We start from the raw sequence: 19224 nt of genomic DNA, 5'->3' as shown, positions 1-19224 counted from the left end.
AGTTGGCGTGTTCATAATTGGCTTTTTAGGCAAAGGTACTGCTTCCAATACGGAGTGAGGGAGGTAATAGGCAAAAATCTATTGCAAATGTCTACTTGCTTGGGTGCCACTAAGCACTTTAGTAGGGCTAAGACCCACGAGGGACAATAAAATGCTCAGCCACCTTTTAGATCTTAAGATGCTTTTTCCAATGGAACAGTTATTCAAACAACAAGAACAGTATGTATAACTTTACTGTTTTACCAGTTTTAAAGTCAGATCCTAAAAGCAATACTGGCAAGGAAAGTGCCAACATAAGAATGACTGCAGACCAGTTTATAATAGGCTGCATCTCAAAAATCTAATGCAACCATCAAGCCCTACTGTATATGATTTGTAGAAGTGATATTAGTATTTCAGATGACAGTTTCCAATTTCCTGTATGACGAATAAGCAAGTGAGTCATAGACAAATTCATGAATCACCGCCTAAAAAAGATCTCATGGCTGCATCTGACCACTTGAAAATTTAAGATTATGGTCCCTTAATGGTCAACAGTTTCATATGTTGGAAACAATGTTCTCATCTGAATAGTAGTAGGAGGCTTAGTGAGATATATATGCACATAATTGTCCTCCATTTCTTTCAGGGTAGTAGAGGGGATTCTCAAATCAGCCAAGTGAACTGCTTAAAAAACGTAGGGTTTTATATACAGTTTAAATAAAACTTTCTTTGATTTTTCCATTGTATCCTTTTCAGTTAGTCAGATAACAAGACTATAAAGATGAACGTCTTCAACCATCTGTGGAATTGGTTCATACTCACCATTTTTTATTCTAGTAGATTCCCCATATTCTTCAGTTTAAGAGGCCTCTTGTGCCAAGTAGCTCACAGCAATTCATTTCTGTTGTTCCTTGGGAATACGTTTGTTGTGCCCTGCGATTGTGGACACCCCAAATTAATCTCCAGGACCTGCTGTCATGTTTTATCTTTTAACCCAGGTCCTTGCCACCGCAACTTTATGTAGTTTCATTAAGATCAGTGACCTGGGGCAAATGGGAACCCTCCACGTTTATTGTTTTATTGAATGTGAATGTTCACAGTTTATTTATTTATTTATAACGTTTATGTGCATCAATTCTTAAATAATCATGGGGACGAGTCATGTTAAAGGACTGAACAAAATCACTTTCAGTGCACTTGTTGTTAAGCTTACCATGAGATGATTGTGTTTAATGTGAAGTGGTGAATGCAAAATGAAGCTTGGCTGCTGTCCACAAAGAAATGTCAAGGACTGCCCAGTCACTTCCATTTTCCCCTTTCTTTTGTCTCCATGTTCTGTCTGAGGAAAATATGATTCTGTACCCACAAGAGCAAGCTACTGGAGAATGAACCTGCTTGGTACATACACAGAAAATCCATATTGCATTCAGGGACAAGATCAGGTGCACTGGCACTGAGTAGTAGTGGAGTGCTGCACAATTGTCTCAGACTGTCAATATAATTTAAAGCCTTTTTTCTGAGACCTCTAGTGAGACAAACCTCTGAAGACCATGCTATTGTGCTTTGTGAATGTGAAGCTATAGGCTGCCCATTTCCTCCAGGATATGATTAAGCGTTTTACCTTGCTGAACCTCTCCTGACCTGGTCTGAAGCTGATCTTGCATTTACGGTGTGGTGTCATGCAACCTTCCAGCTGGTGGAGTCAGACTGGTGCGTGCTCGCCTCCTCTAGGTGCACAGATAGCTGTTGTACTTGCCTTCACTGCTGCCTCGAGCTGTGGAATGTGGAATCTGGAGTCATGTATTACATCTACTTGATTCCAGGTTCTGACCATTCCGATGGGGCGGTTGCTGAGGCAGGATGACCTTCACTTATCTCTTCATCATCAATAAATCTAATTGATTCTTATCTACTTCGACTTCTGGAACTGATTACCTCCACAATATTTGGCGACGATCCTCTCCTACGAACCTGTTCTGCCACCACGTCCTTCCCGCAACTAACGCCGGACCTGACATTGACTTTTTCAGCACTTCCCAGTGTCTCAGCGGTACTTTCTGGAGCTCATTCCTGATACTGCCGTGAGTGATAACCTTATTCCTGAATTCATCAGGTAACCTCCGAAAACTGTTTTGACTTTTAATGTTTACAACCGTCATTCTGGTGAGGCGCTGACCGCGAAGCATAGCCGCGAGATTCTCCCATGCGCATTTCGAATAAACGCTGAGCGCGAGTCTTTGCACTCAGCCTACGCGCGCACAGTCTCACACGCCTCTACACGCGCCTCCATATAACGTCATCACGCACACGGCTCCCACGCACAGCGGCCATTTTCTTCAATTTTTTCTTCCTTTTGCCAACCAAGTCTTGCCAATCACGACGCTACGACGATACCAATGCCTCAATTATAACTCTTTTCAACACATCTACTTAAATTATTTTAAATACAGCTTCAATCATACACGCATTGGTTGTTTACAATTATTATCACTAATAAAAAAAAAAATTATCCTGCCTCAGCTTAATTCCGCATACGCTATTTACATTTCTATATTACAATGGCTACAACAGCGAATTCTACTATTGCACCGCCTCCTCCATTTCTAATTGATGGAGATACACCTACCATTGAATGGGAAGAATGGATAGGCGTTTTTGAAAATTATTTAGAAGCCATTGATGGACTTAGATTTCCTTTGACACGTAAAAAAGCAATTTTATTAAACTCACTTGGTAAAGGAGGCAGGCATGCTTTTAAATTCTTACCTGAATTACGTGGTGCGGATGGTGAATTTGTTGACAACCCATATGTAGAAGCAAAAATGAGACTTGAGAAATACTTTGGAAAAAAAGTCAACATTGTCATGCAAAGACACAAATTTTATACTATGCCACAAAAAGACAAAGAATCTGTGGATAAAATGGTCACACGTTTAAGAGAACTTTCGTTAAAATGCGATTTTGGTCCCATGACTGATCAAATGATCAGAGATCAGTTAATCGTCCAATGCAAAAACAAGAGGATGCAACAAAAACTTTGGGCCGCCAGAAATCCAAGCTTAATGGAGGCTATTGCTATTGCCAAAGTAGTTGAAGAATCTGACAAGTGTATGGAGGAGATGCACAGTTTGGAATTAACCACTTGGATGCTAAGGCTATTTTAGATCTTTAATGCAATTTCCATTGAAACCAATGGAAACTCCATGACGAGCTGGGCTCGTCATGAGCGTCGAAGGGGTTAAAGAAAGATGATTCCATTAACGTCGTTAACAAAGTGGATAAAAACTATGCTCCTACGGATGTCAAACAAAAAAACGTTTTTTCTAGTGATGTTAAGCCCACATTTTCTAATTTTAAACAGAAAAACAAAAATGTTGTTCCGTTTGGGAAAAGGAAATTCGTGGGCTGTTTTCGCTGTGGCAGCATGGCTCATGCAGCTGATTTTGCCGGGTGTTTTGCTAGAGACAAAACTTGTATGAAATGTGGTAAGAGAGGTCATATCAGCAAAGCCTGTAAGTTTCCTTCAATCAATAAGGTTGCATACGTCGATGATGACTATGTCCCTAATGAAATGTCTTTATGCATTGAAGAATGTAATGACTTGGAAAACTGCCTCTGTGTTGGTCTTCAAAGACCAAAAGCTGTTTTTGTTGTAAATGGAGTTGCTATAACGCTCTTAGTTGATCCAGGATCTATGTTCTCAATCATTCCTTTGTGTTTATTTAAAGAACACTGGCCCAACTTAACACTCCATGAAAATGACATTATTCCGAAAGGATATAGTGGCCAGATTATCAACATTATGGGCGTTATGGAAGCTTCATTTGAGTTCAAAGGCAGATGTTCTTCTGGGAAGGTGTACATTTCAAATGAGGGTCGAGCTATTTTAGGCTGGATACAACAATACGATCTGCACATCATCCTAGACCCAAGATCGATAGAGAGTGTCCTTGTGGTTGATGATTTTCCCAACATTAATGCCATTCTGGATAAGTTCTGTGACGTTTTTCGAACAGATCTAGGCAAATTAGAGGGTTATATGCATGAAATAAAGCTTAAAAAGGATGCTTTTCCTGTGAGACATGCTCTGAGAAGAATTCCTATTGCCATTCGCAAAGAGGTAAAAAATATGTTAGATGACATGCAGAAACAAGATATTATAGAGCCTGTAGAAGTTTCAGAGTGGCTTTCGCCTGTCGTGGTCACAAAAAAAAAAGATGGAAAACTGCGTTTTTGTGTGGACCTTAGGTCTCTCAACCAGAATATTATAGTGGATAAATTCCCCCTCCCTAACATTTCTGAAATGGTTCTTCTGATGGACAAGGCAAAGTTTTTTAGCAAGCTGGATCTCCGTTCAGCCTATCATCAGGTTGTTTTACACCCCAAGTCCAGGGAACTTACTGCTTTTGTCACCGTAGAGGGAGTGTTTCAATTTAAAAGGTTACCATTTGGGTTAGCCTCTGCAGCCAGCGTGTTTCAACGCATGATGCATTCTTTGTTAAAGGACTTGAAACATGTTAAATTTTTTCACGACGATGTTTGGATTACGGGGATTAATGAATCAGAACACAATGATAACTTAGCCAAAGTTTTACATGTGTTTTCTAATGCTGGTCTCACCCTTAGAAAAGATAAGTGCCAGTTTTTGCTAACAGAAAAAGACTATTTAGGATACACCATATCCCATTCTGGTGTGAAACCCAAAGAAGATCTATTAAAGGCTATTAGATGTGCTCCTCTTCCCTCAAATAAGGACCAATTGAAATCCTTTTTAGGATTAGTGGAGTACTACTCCAAGTTTGTTTCTAATTTTGCTCATAAGACTGAAGCATTAAGACTACTCCTTAGGAAAGGTGCACAATTTGACTGGGGTCCACAACAATCTGATACTTTCGAAAAAATTAAACTTGAGATTATCAATGCTGACATTCTCTCTACATTTGAACCTGGTAAAGACACATTTGTGACTGTTGACGCCAGTGCTCACGGTATTGGCGCTATCTTATCTCAAAGAAAGAATGGCGCAGAGAGAACGGTAGCGTTCGCGTCACGCACTCTTAGTGCCTCTGAACGAAATTATGCGGTAATAGAGCGTGAGGCGTTAGCTGCTGTTTGGGGAGTCACTCACTTTCGCACGTATGTGTGGGGCACGCATTTTTCAGTGAGAACGGACCATAAACCACTTATTAAAATACTATCACCTGGTGGTGCCAGTAACGGTTCTCCTCGTCTGATGAGATTTGCTGCAAAATTACAAGAATATGATTTTTCTTTGCAGTATATCTCTGGGTGGAAAAATGTACAAGCAGATTGCTTATCGCGCCTACCTATTAAATCTGAAGAGTGTATTGATTTTGATGATGAGACTATGTCTGGTTGCTGGTTTTGATGATGCTTGTTCAAATTGTTTTAACTCCATTTCTAGAGAAGAGTGGCATCAGGCTGTCGTAGCTGACTCAGACTTTGCTGAATTGATTAATGCTATTCGTCTTGGGTGGAAACGGGAAGGTGACGTAAAGCCTTCTTTGTGGAGTTTTGTGAAGTTGCAAGAAGAACTTAGTATGGGTAGTTCTGACGACTTTGTATTGAGAGGTGAACGATTTGTACCGCCGCATTCACTTAAAAGGAGACTTTTTACTTTGGCTCATGAAGGTCACCTTGGTCAGAGTATGACTGGCAAACGTTTGAAGACCAATTTCTGGTGGCCAGGCTTAGAAGATGATGTGGGTTGAGGACTGCTCATTGTGTAAGGAGAGTGAGAAAAGGTTAAAGATTGATTCACGTCCTTTAGGGTCAATTGCTTGCAGTGGGGATTTGCCTTGGAGCAAAGTATGTTTGGATTTTATTGGTCCTATGGACTATTTATCTGGTGAATGTCGTTTTGCGATGGTTTTGGTGGATGTATGTTCACGATGGTTGTGTGTCGAGTTCATGAAAAATATAACTACTGAAAGCGTAATTGGTCAACTCAAATCCATTTTTATGAAAGAAAGTTTTCCTGGTATCCTAGTGACAGATAATGGTACCCAACTGACCTCCTCTTCTATGCGGACGTTCTTATCTAATCATGGCGTCAAGCATATGTATACTTCTTTATACAATCCACAGGGTAACGGTATTGTGGAGCGCATGAATAGGTTGATCAAAGGTGTTATTCAACTGACTGTGTAATGTCAATATAATGTTCGTAATGCTGTGGAAGAAGCTGTTTGGTCTTATAATACAACTGTTCATAGTGTCACCAATAAAATTCCCTTTGAGCGCATGCGTGGTAGGGTTCCCAAGACCAAGATGGTCCCTCAGTGGTTGTCTGAAGGAACATTTTAAGGTGTTAAGAGTCCTAGTACTGGTTCTGTGAATCCTGGAAGTAGTTTCAAAGGGAAGGTTGGTAGAGTTGATGTTGGTGACTATGTCAAGATCAAATTGGTAGGAAGGAGTTTGGAGTAAATAAGTTTTCGGATCCTCTTAAAGTTAAGGAGGTACATAAGTGGCATGTGGTTTTAGAAAATGGTCAGAATTGGAATTTCAGAAGGATTGCTTTGTTTTCGAAAGGGAGTAGTGATGCTGCTGATTCTAAGGATTTGACTTTTAGTAAGGATGTTTCTAGTTCTAAGGATGCTTCTAGTTCCAAAGCTGTTGTCAATTCCAAAATCATTACTGGTGAGTTTGTGCAAGTAAATAAATCTGTGCAAAAAGATCTACATTCTACAAGACAGCGTAGTACTCCCAAGAAGTATGATGATTTTATCATGTATTAGTCAGTTTCTCTTGTTCTTACATGATTTAACTTTAGAGTATAAATCTTTATTTCTTTCATATACTTGTGTTAATTTATTCTGAGCTTTCATGATTACTGTCATTTTATTCAATGTTTTTGATTAGCATGATTTCATTGCAGTTATTTCATTCTATGGTTCTATAATATTATACTCTGGTTTTTTTGTCCATTAAGAAAAGAAGATATGTTGTACTTGCCTTCACTGCTGCCTCGAGCTGTGGAATGTGGAATCTGGAGTCATGTATTACATCTACTTGATTCCAGGTTCCGACCATTCCGATGGGGCGGTTGCTGAGGCAGGATGACCTTCACTTATCTCTTCATCATCAATAAATCTAATTGATTCTTATCTACTTCGACTTCTGGAACTAATTACCTCCACAATAATAGCCATCCAGGGCTGAAGCAGGAGTCAGAGAGCAGGTCAAAGAGGAGAGCATTTGTGGGAAGAGATTGGGCAGGCAGACACAGACACTCTTGTGATTGTCATACACAGGCCTCTGCCTTGTCCACTGACTTGCTCAGCCAGACATGGTGTCTCTCAGGCTTAACCAAAGGAAACAGGAACCTCAGAGAGCTTACTTTATTATAAAGCTCAGGGCATTCAGTGCAGTACAGAGCAATCAGACCCCCTGCCTTTTCTGCTTCACTTTTCAGGGTGCACATAGAGAAATTCTGCAAATGAGTGCGCCCTTCATTCTCACATATGTAGTGTGCATGAAAGCAAGCATATGGTCTGAACTCAGGTTAGCCTACTGCGTTAGTTATGCTTGGAGGGTTACATGCTGTTTTTATCAAGAGTTCATTTGGCAGATAATCAGCCTAAATTCAAAATTCTGCAGCATCCTGTTGGAACTGGCCCTTCTGGCAGGGTCATCCTCAAACTTTTTGCTTCTTCCTCCCTTATTTTTCCTGACCCGTGGCTGTTGGCAATAGGACTCTGCGCACTTTACCACTGCTGATCAGTGCTAAAGTGCATATGCTCTCTGTGTAAATTGTTATTCTGATTGAATATACATGTTTGGCATATTTGTATCACTATGAAGTCCCTAGTAAAGTGCACTGGGTGTGCCAGGGCTGGTGATGACAAATGCTACTGGTGGGCCTGCAGCACTGATTGTGCCACCCACAGGAGTAGCCCTAAAATGATGTCTCAGGCATGACACTGCAGTGCCTGTGTGCAGTTTAGAACTGCCATGTCCTCCTGGTCAGTGTCCCCACTGACCAGGCCTAACCCTTCCCTTTTTGTGCACATCAGTCACCCCAATGGAAGGCCCAAGGTACCCCCCTGGGCAGGGTGTAGTGTATGTGAAAGGTAGAGCATGTACTGGTGCAGGTAACATTGAATTACAGCCATTTTTGTTTTTCACTATTGTAAGGCTATCTTGCTCCATAGATTAACATGGGGGACGCTGGCTACAGTGGTTAACAGCATTTCTTCCCATAGGAACAAGATAGGACATAAGTATCTAGTATCCCTGAACTCAGAATTTAATAACACATCTTTTAGGAAAGATTGTTTTTAAATCCTGTGTTTGAGAACAGCACTTTTAGAAAGTTGCTGTTCTCTTGTCTGACCCTTCTATGTGCCTGGGCCTGTTTGTGTATTGACTGTCTGGTTTGAGAGTGACAGGGGCTGGGGAATTCCCCAGGAGGATGGATGAGTCAGCACTATGCTGAATGACTGTATTTGCAACTGGAGTGGTGGGAGGAGTTAGCACCTGGGCTGAATAGGGCTGTGCCTGCCTTCCACAATGCTGGCTCCACCCCCCTGCTGGGCGGCTGAGGACCCTGCCCCTCACTCTGAAAGGAAAGAAGCATCCAGCAAAACAAAGTACTCAGGAAACTCCAGAACTGGTTTAGACCGGGCTCAGGGCCCACATGCACCAAGAGAACAAAGACTTTAGGGGTATAAGTACAGGACCCCTGACAACAGAAAATTAGATCATCCTGGAAATCAAGAAGGAACCTCTGCCAAGGAGAAAGCTGAAACTGAAGAAGGAAGATTGTCCTGCTGTTGCTCTGCTGGACTGACCTGCTGCTTTGCTGCCAAGGAGAGGGGAAGGACTTTGCTGTGTGCTGTGTCCCCTGTCTTGAAGGAATCTCCAAGGGCCTGAGAAGAGCTGGCTCCCTGTTTTGAAGTCCCAGGAACAAAAGGACTTCACCCCCAGCTTCCCTGAACTCTGCTGAGAGAGTTATGTCCCTCCTAGAGTGCTTGATCCAGTTGTGGGGCCTCTGGAGGTTGTACCTGTGCTGGGAAGCTTGAAACTAAGCTTGAGAGACTTTTTGAATCTGAAAAGTGTCGCATCGCTCGCTTGCGGAGCGCATCCCCGACAGTGCGAGAAGTTTCCCGCCGCTACGAAGGTCGAGATCGTCGCAGCGCCTGACGCCGCTGCCGGAGCCATCGCATCCTTCATTTGCGGGACGCACCAGACCAGTGCGGGAGAATTGAACATCGCTGCGAGTATCGTCGCAGAGCCTGTCGTCGCTGGGTGAGATCGCCGCACCGCTTGCTTGCGGGTCGCATCACGTCGCTGCGAGTGTCATCGCAGAATCAACGCATCGAGGAGCTGCGAGAGAGAGGATCCCCGCTGGACCGCGCATCGTCGCCCCGGAGATCGTCACAGCCCCTACGAGATCGTCGCATCGTGCCTTTGCGAGAACAGACTTCCTACGGAACCTACGCACCGGAATCCATACAAGTGGCCTTCCTCCCCATACAGACCGGATTCGTCGCAACACGCCCGCTGCTGCAGCGGGGCTGTCGCATTGCCTCCCCAAGGTCTCAGGAGCAACGCATCGCTTGTTTTCCACCGCACCAGCTTCTGCTTTTGGAACTTTGTTGCATCTAAAAGGTACTGTGAGTAAACGTGACGCAACTGTGAACTTTTCACGCATCAGTAGAGAATTCTATCGCAACGTAGGGAATTCTAACGCAACCTTAAGAACTCTTTTTGATCCCATATTCTTGAACTGTGTATGTTGGAATTTTGTCGTTATTGGTCTTGTGCAGTTTAGATTAAAAATACCTTTATTTTTCTAAACTGTTGTGGAGTCAGTTTGTGGTGTTTTCACTGTGTTACTGTGAGTGTTGGTACAAATACTTTACGCATTGCCTCTGGTTAGCCTAGACTGCTCGTGCCAAGCTACCTAGAGGGTGAGCAGGGGTTATCTCAGAGGGTTATCTCCTTGCCCTGACTAGAAGCAAGGGTCCCTATTTGGACAGTGGTACCTACCTCTGCCAACTAGAGACCCCCAGATCTAACATTGGTGGTCAGGCGGTGGGATTTGAACTTGTATTTGTACTTGACCCACAGTAATTGGTGTACATCACTAGTGAGTGCAGACCACTACGCCACCACATACTGTTTGTTTTTTTCCGGTGTCCTCCTGGAAGTATTCTTGGATATTGAGACTCTGGCTAGTGTTGCACCTGTAAAATCCTGCCAAAATGGAAGTCAACTTTTTCCACCTGTGCATCTACACAGAAGAGGAGATAAAAGCCTTTTGCAAGAAGAGGGGGCTGCCCATGGAGAAAGGTTCCACAAGGAGGGATCTTGAGGCATGCCTGTATTCCCATGAGGCCAGAATTTGGGAAGAAACATTAGCAGAAGATTCTGAGGAGGAGGACTTCTCTGATAGTGAGGAAGAGAAAGATGAGTGGCTCCTTGCTGCTGAGCAAAGGTGCAGAGAATTAGACCGGCTAAACAAGGAAGGTATGATCCGGTGGGCCTTAGCCCAGAAAGAAAAATGGGACGCTCAAGGAAGGAGCTTTGCTGAGTTGGAGGTGGAGTCCAGCTCAGATGGTGGCAGCATGGTTATGATATCTAGTGCTGAGAGAAAGGTACACACACCCAGAGATGTGGCACCTGACTTGAGGGAGGGGGTCGACATACACCAGGGGGTTCAGGTTTATGATGTAGTTCCAGTGGAGTGCAGTGATCCTGAAGTAGATTGGGGGACTGGCACAGGGGACCATATTCCTAGTGGTGGGAGGGACACTCTACTGACTCTAGATGAGAGGTACAGGGAGTGGGGTTCCCCCATGGTAGAAACCTTGGTGTGTGTGTGTGAAGACCAGTCAGAAGAGTGTGGGTTGTGTGACAGAGACAGTCAGATACTGTCTTGCCAGTCTCAGGAGAGTGGTGAGGGGTACTTGTGTGAGGCACTGGAGGGTGAGGCAAAGCGTAGCTTGGTTAACAACTGTGGGGGGCTGTGTGATTCATTTGTTGGAGAGCATATTTTAAGTCCCTGTTTTCCAGAGCTATGCCAACACCCGGTGGAGTGTGAGTTCTCTGACCCCAGAGAGCTTGCGTTGGAGGCAGACCTCTTGGTGGATTCCAGAGAGTCTGAGGAGGCATTGGGGAGTGACCCCAAAAGGACTGGCCCAGATATCTTCCAGACCTGTGAGGTGGAAGAGGTTCAGTGTAGCCCAGTTAGGTCCCAGTGTAGTGGGAGGGGTGTAGGGGCTCATGTCCTGTCTCAGTGGAGAAGGAGTGAGTGTGGGACGGTGTGTCTCATGGTGCCCGAAACCCAGTCTCCGGGCCTGGAGGGTTCCTTAAGGGAACACCAGGTTGGGGACCTAGACTGTACTTGTAGGCCATTTGAGGAGGATCTCCTAGTGTCTGGTGAACGGGGAGTGCCTGTAACCAGGCCTCCATCAGTTGTGGTGTCTGCCAGTGCCGCTCCATTTGGGAGGGTGCAGAAGTCCAGACTGAGAGTTGAGAGGGGGAAGCAGTGCCCAGAAGTCCTGGCGTGCCAGGCAAGTGCCCAACCACAGGTTTTGGTCCCTGGGTGGGGATGCCAGGTTCAGGTGTTGTCTGACCTGGAGGCTTGGGAGCCTAGGTTTGAGGGCCAGGTCCGGGGAGTCCCCCCTGACCTGGAATACCAGTTGCAGGATAGAACCCCTGAACTGGTGGGTGAATGGTGCGGGACACCTGCCACAGGTGCCCTGACTATTCTAGAAGGGGGTACCGCTCCAGGTTGGAGGGTACAGAGCCCCAAGGAAGAGGAGGGCCGGGTGTGGGGAAGCCCACCCCAGCCTCCTGTCCAGCCACCGGATACAGGTCCGGGACTGGTGGGTCAGTGCCAGAGTGTCAGACCTGACCTGACAAGAGAGGGAGTGGACAAAGGGTGCCAAGGTCCTGGGGCTACTGCCCCCCACCCTCTGACGCCACAGAGGTTTGAGAGCCCTGAGAGGCATGAGGCCTGGGTCTCATCCCTGATCCCTGTTGGTGGTCACTATGGCTTGATGTCTGTCTGTTGGGACACACCTGTGAGTAAATTAAGGTTAGGTGCTGCACAGGTGGTGTCCACAGGTGAGGAGAAGGGTTCCACATGGATTGGCATGGTGGACCCTGAGAGTATGGATAGAGTGATTGAACTGGGTTTAGGACGGCGTAGAACAGGACTGCCCTGCTGTGTGGGCCAGTTTCCGTGTTCTATCGCCTTAAGCAGGGAATCCCATCGAGGTATCGTTTGGTCTACCCTGGCTTTAGGCTGGAAGGGGGTTGTGTTGGAACTGGCCCTTCTGGCAGGGTCATCCTCAAACTTTTTGCTTCTTCCTCCCTTATTTTTCCTGACCCGTGGCTGTTGGCAATAGGACTCTGCGCACTTTACCACTGCTGATCAGTGCTAAAGTGCATATGCTCTCTGTGTAAATTGTTATTCTGATTGAATATACATGTTTGGCATATTTGTATCACTATGAAGTCCCTAGTAAAGTGCACTGGGTGTGCCAGGGCTGGTGATGACAAATGCTACTGGTGGGCCTGCAGCACTGATTGTGCCACCCACAGGAGTAGCCCTAAAATGATGTCTCAGGCCTGACACTGCAGTGCCTGTGTGCAGTTTAGAACTGCCATGTCCTCCTGGTCAGTGTCCCCACTGACCAGGCCTAACCCTTCCCTTTTTGTGCACATCAGTCACCCCATTGGAAGGCCCAAGGTACCCCCCTGGGCAGGGTGTAGTGTATGTGAAAGGTAGAGCATGTACTGGTGCAGGTAACATGTTCTGGTAGTGAATTACAGCCATTTTCGTTTTTCACTATTGTAAGGCTATCTTGCTCCATAGATTAACATGGGGGACGCTGGCTACAGTGGTTAACAGCATTTCTTCCCATAGGAACAAGATAGGACATAAGTATCTAGTATCCCTGAACTCAGAATTTAATGACACATCTTTTAGGAAAGATTGTTTTTAAATCCTGTGTTTGAGAACAGCACTTTTAGAAAGTTGCTGTTCTCTTGTCTGACCCTTCTATGTGCCTGGGCCTTTTTGTGTATTGACTGTCTGGTTTGAGAGTGACAGGGGCTGGGGAATTCCCCAGGAGGATGGATGAGTCAGCACTATGCTGAATGACTGTATTTGCAACTGGAGTGGTGGGAGGAGTTAGCACCTGGGCTGAATAGGGCTGTGCCTGCCTTCCACAATGCTGGCTCCACCCCCCTGCTGGGGGGCTGAGGACCCTGCCCCTCACTCTGAAAGGAAAGAAGCATCCAGCAAAACAAAGTACTCAGGAAACTCCAGAACTGGTTTAGACCGGGCTCAGGGCCCACATGCACCAAGAGAACAAAGACTTTAGGGGTATAATTACAGGACCCCTGACAACAGAAAATTAGATCATCCTGGAAATCAAGAAGGAACCTCTGCCAAGGAGAAAGCTGAAACTGAAGAAGGAAGATTGTCCTGCTGTTGCTCTGCTGGACTGACCTGCTGCTTTGCTGCCAAGGAGAGGGGAAGGACTTTGCTGTGTGCTGTGTCCCCTGTCTTGAAGGAATCTCCAAGGGCCTGAGAAGAGCTGGCTCCCTGTTTTGAAGTCCCAGGAACAAAAGGACTTCACCCCCAGCTTCCCTGAACTCTGCTGAGAGAGTTCTGTCCCTCCTAGAGTGCTTGATCCAGTTGTGGGGCCTCTGGAGGTTGTACCTGTGCTGGGAAGCTTGAAACTAAGCTTGAGAGACTTTTTGAATCTGAAAAGTGTCGCATCGCTCGCTTGCGGAGCGCATCCCCGACAGTGCGAGAAGTTTCCCGCCGCTACGAAGGTCGAGATCGTCCGTCGCATCCTTCATTTGCGGGACGCACCAGACCGGTGCGGGAGAATTGAACATCGCTGCGAGTATCGTCGCAGAGCCTGTCGTCGCTGGGTGAGATCGCCGCACCGCTTGCTTGCGGGCCGCATCACGTCGCTGCGAGTGTCATCGCAGAATCAACGCATCGAGGAGCTGCGAGAGAGAGGATCCCCGCTGGACCGCGCATCGTCGCCCCGGAGATCGTCGCAGCCCCTACGAGATCGTCGCATCGTGCCTTTGCGAGAACAGACTTCCTACGGAACCTACGCACCGGAATCCATACAAGTGGCCTTCCTCCCCATACAGACCGGATTCGTCGCAACACGCCCGCTGCTGCAGCGGGGCTGTCGCATTGCCTCCCCAGGGTCTCAGGAGCAACGCATCGCTTGTTTTCCACCGCACCAGCTTCTGCTTTTGGAACTTTGTTGCATCTAAAAGGTACTGTGAGTAAACGTGACGCAACTGTGAACTTTTCACGCATCAGTAGAGAATTCTATCACAACGTAGGGAATTCTAACGCAACCTTAAGAACTCTTTTTGAAACCATATTCTTGAACTGTGTATGTTGGATTTTTGTCGTTTTTGGTCTTGTGCAGTTTAGATTAAAAATACCTTTATTTTTCTAAACTGTTGTGGAGTCAGTTTGTGGTGTTTTCACTGTGTTACTGTGAGTATTGGTACAAATACTTTACGCATTGCCTCTGGTTAGCCTAGACTGCTCGTGCCAAGCTACCTAGAGGGTGAGCAGGGGTTATCTCAGAGGGTTATCTCCTTGCCCTGACTAGAAGCAAGGGTCCCTATTTGGACAGTGGTACCTACCTCTGCCAACTAGAGACCCCCAGATCTAACACATCCTGTCATTGTTTTGCTGAACTACAAATTATCTAGTAGGGTATCACCGATTAAAGGTTCTTAAGAAAAGCCCTGGCAATATACAACAAAAATATCCCTAAAATCATTGGTTCACCCTGAAGTACAATATGCTAAGCTTAATACTTACTGTGAGGAAGATATTGGGGTGTAAGGGTTCAATACTTAGTAAAGTAAGAGTTAGGGTCCAGATGTACAACCCTTCCATTTTGTAGGTCGCAAATTACATCGTTTTGAGACTCGCAAAATGGAATATACAACATTGTCTCAAACACATTTTGCGATTCCAAAGGGCATCACAAACAACCTGCCTCATTAATATTCATGAGGCAGCTAGCAATTTGCGACCCCAGTGGGAATGTCGAGCAGTCACAGGCATGGTGGCCTGCTGGGATCAGCAAACTGCCATGTCTGTGGCTGCTTTAAAAAAAAAAAGATTATGCAGGCCGTTTTTCTTAAAGGAAAATAGAATGCATTTAAAAAATAAAAATAAAAATAAATCGTTATTATTTAATGTTTTAAGAATAGGCGGTAGTCTGTGGAACCCTTCCTGCTCTTAAAAATATTTTAGCTTCCGGTCACACAAGGAAAAGGGGTCCCCTGTGCACCCTTTCCTGTTTGCGAGTGGCTTACAAACTTTTTGAAATAGGTAGTAAACTGTGAGTGTTTTGCGATGGCAACTGTGGTCACAAAACAATCATACATAGAATTGTGACTCGCCATTAGGAAGTGACGCCCTCAGCACATCCCTATCTAATAGCGAGTCGCAAATCCTATTTTGCGCGTCAGTAATAGGTTACCGATTCGCAAAATAGGGTTTGTACATTGCACAGACCTATTTTACAGTCGCAAACTGGCCAATTTCCCATTTGTAACCACAAAAATCAGTTGTACATCTGGACCTAAATCCATAAAGAATGTATGATTCTAGGCATGCTCATGAAAAGGAAACGTGTCAGATACCTATTACAAAGAAACTCAAAAAAGGCCACTGTGAATAAACTGCCTTAGGATATTGGTGTTTCATGAAGCTCATACCTCTCCAGCAGTGACCATAGTAATCAGGTTTCCAAGAAGTATTCTGTGTGAATAAACGAGCTATTCAAATGCTTGAGTTGCAGGAGAACTTTCAGCAGGTTGAACAATTTTGAATACTGTGGAATTTCTTGGAATTGCACTGGTACTATGTCTCGATTTTTCAAAATATCTTTAAAAAATGTGCAACGTTTTGAGCGGTAAAAGCCTTATTTCTAGTGCGTGGTATCAGTTTATAGTTTGACAGAAATATCGAGTCCTAAATACCAACTACAAAAAAATCACCCATTGCAGTTTATGGTCTAAATCTCCACTACATTGGATATATGATTATATAATAAGTAGGATACAATATTTAATATTTGTGTCAAATCATATTTCTATATACAATATTCTGACATACAATCAGTGCTGGTGATGTAGTTTTCTAGTCACCAAATGTCTTGCAGTTCTCTCACAAACCAGGCAGGATTATTCAGGTTAGTCGCCCATTGACCAGACCCAGCACAACTCTGCACTGGTGGATGTGAATACTTCTGCAGTCCTTCCTGTGCATGGCCTTCCGTAGAGCTGGGGCTGACAGGTTCTTAACCTTAAGTATTTTAACATGTGGGTCTTTGCATCGTACCCCATTCTTGGATAGAACAACGACCAATCCATTGTGTCATACTATTAGGAATCCAAAGACATGCATAATGAGCATAAATAGCTGTCCTTTGCCATGTTCCTCTGGGTTAGGATCAAATGATTAGCTTCCTCGGCATGGATAGTGAGTTTCAGCCCAGGGAGGGCTCTGGTGCAACCTAGAAGGTCTTCTGCTTTTAGACTCAAGGAGATACACGTTTTAGTCCAAAATGTTATTACATGAAAAAACACTGTGGCATGATATACGAAACAATGTTATAACCTGTTGACTAAGTGATCAAAGAAACACATGCACAGTTAACATGGATGAAACACTTGAATTTTGTATTAGAATAGTGACACTAAGTGTAAGAACTCACCGATTTAGATTCAGGTGAATGTTATTAAGACAATGTCTCATGGGGCACCTTCGAGTGGGATACCAAATTACCAGCATCCATCAAGCCACAACCAGTTGACAATGCCGATGTTATGCAAAAGATAAATATTGTAACATAGTCTACCAACAGCCTTGATATGTATTGGGTTCAGGGAAAAACAGACCTCGTTCCTTAGTAGAAATCAAAATGAGGAACAAAAAAGAAAAAAGTCTAGGGGTTCACTGTAGACCGAAGGGATCCGAGCTACATTATCCAATAAAGAACTGAAATCTTGCACATCTTGTTTTCAACAATTTGCAAAACCTATTTCCCACCCCAGGCTGAACCCTTCAAGCCTCCTGAGCATGTAAAATTTCAGAGCTTTGAAAAAAAGTGGCGACGGCATTCTACTACCAAAGGACCACCATAATCACAGGGTGTTGGTCTGACTGAGGAGTTATTTAAAATGCTCATTTTATTCAACCATCATTTTAATTTGTTCAATGAAATTGAGTTGAAATTTGAACTACAACCTACAGAAAAAAATCATGCTTGTAGATGGTTTCATCTATTTCTTTTGTGTTCTGGAGTAATTTTAAATGTTATAGAAACATACAACTGCTATCCACCGCACCCGTGTCCGTCCTTTCTCTCACTCCCTCTCATCTCACTCCTACTTACTTCTACACACTATTTCTTCCGACCGTAGGGGGCAATGCATTGACCGGTATGTAAAGACAAGGACTCAAGCAGCCTATGTATAACCAGCCCACATTAGCCGTAACTAGCATGTATATATTATTACCGATACGTATGTTTACACTTACCAATGTTGCCTTCGACCGGCTTACTCTGTACTGTTTTGTAAAAACTTCTTCTAATAAAATCTTTTGGAATAAAAAAAAAAGAAATGTTCTAGAAAAAACGTTTGGTGGTATTAAGATAATGATGCACTACATGACACAGCTTCTCTTTGCCTTGCAGAGATGTTCTGAGCCTGGGCATCACATCATTGGAACACCAGAAGACACTTCTGAGCGGAATCCAGACTCTGCGGGCGCAGGTCATACAGATGCACGGACGTGGTGTGCAAGTGTGACGCGCAAAGCACGCGGACTGAACCCTAATCTGAAGCTCACAGGTGGGAGAACAAAGCAGGCCCCTAACTCGGTCATGGATGGATCAACCCAACCAGCCCTGATTGGAGATACTTTGAGGGAGCAGCACCGAGAAGTAGCAGTTCTAGTCTTTCTAGAATCATGTTGGCGGATACGTGATGTGTCTTACCCCGCCCCCTTTTCGAAGCGAGGTCGCGAAGACTTTGACCTTGTGTGTTTTTTTTAACATCGTTTTACGTGAGGAAGATCACGGGACAAACTTCGTTTTCTACAGTAAACAGGAATACAGGGTTTGCTGCAAATGTGTGCACTGGTTGTAAAATCAGTTTGACAGCCCATCAGCGGCCATCATTTTCTTAGCTGAACGTACAATCGTATATTTTATATAAAATCTGAAGTGTTTAGTTGAGTTTGAAAATAGATAGTTTCATTTTGTTTTGGTCGAGAAAGAGCATTTTCTCTATTTGCGTCTTGAGCGAGAGTGACCCATCAGCTGTCGCTGAAACACGAGTATTATGTTTGTAGTTTTTTTTTATTTTTACTTTCAGCATCTTTTTTTATCTCATTATCTCGTTCAAAACTGGAATATGCTTTTCATCGACTGAGTGATGCGCCGCTTCTCCAGCAAAACAGCAGAGATTGGAAAAAGCTGAAATACATTTGTAGAGGTCACCCGGCTAAACCTTTTCTCTGAAGAAGCTGAACTGAAAATGAGAACAGAGCTGCCCTCTTCTAGAGAAAGCAGACGAATTAAAAATGCCAGACATGTGTATCGAGATGTGTTTATTAAGAAGTTTAGAGTGCCTTTTGCCCCCAGTGGGGACGTCACCTTTTTTTACAGTTTCCTCTACATGTTTACAGGGACTTTATTATTTAATTATGCATTTTGGACTTATAATTATGCGTATTTATATATTTATCTTTACATGGCAATGGAAAATATCTCAATTGTAAGGGTGATCTATGATTCATTCTGTTAATGGATAGGGTCAATACATAAGGAAGTGGGAATAGGGCTAGGAAGAACAAGCAATGCCGTTATAGCATTTTTCACTAAAAACCTAAAAACATTTTTCATCGCATTGTGATAGTGGAACATCTCAGTACACCGGTAATAGTGCAGCCAATCAGACCTCGTGATCAGGGGTCTAATTGAATGGCCCTTAGAGTGTGTGTATGCTTTTGAGAATTAAACGTGCACTGACAACTTGCGGGTTATGTTGCGTAAAGCTAGTATTGTGGGAAATTGGCGCACATACCTATTGTGCTACATTTCTGCTTCTGTATTAAATAACGAAACAACCATATTTTGCTCCAATCCACATTTCTAAAGCTAGTAGTAAGAAAGGTGCAATAGCGAAACTATAGCA

The 19224-nt window shown here is 44.2% G+C and overlaps 1 protein-coding gene across 4 annotated transcripts in view; it reads left to right on the top strand.

Moving 5' to 3' along the window:
- EPHA10 (EPH receptor A10) overlaps positions 1 to 17835 on the top strand; it is a 1640855-nt gene extending 1623020 nt beyond the window's left edge. For all 4 annotated transcript variants that reach the window (XM_078681220.1, XM_078681221.1, XM_078681224.1 and 1 more), the window contains one exon: positions 17721 to 17835. In XM_078681220.1, the coding sequence (XP_078537346.1) occupies positions 17721 to 17835 (115 nt within the window). The remainder of the gene's footprint in view (positions 1 to 17720) is intronic.
- The last annotated feature ends 1389 nt before the right edge of the window (positions 17836 to 19224 follow it).

This window comes from Lissotriton helveticus, chromosome 3_1, assembly GCF_964261635.1.
Source record: "Lissotriton helveticus chromosome 3_1, aLisHel1.1, whole genome shotgun sequence".
Classification (NCBI taxonomy): domain Eukaryota; kingdom Metazoa; phylum Chordata; class Amphibia; order Caudata; family Salamandridae; genus Lissotriton; species Lissotriton helveticus.
This window is presented reverse-complemented; position numbering and strand designations above follow the sequence as displayed.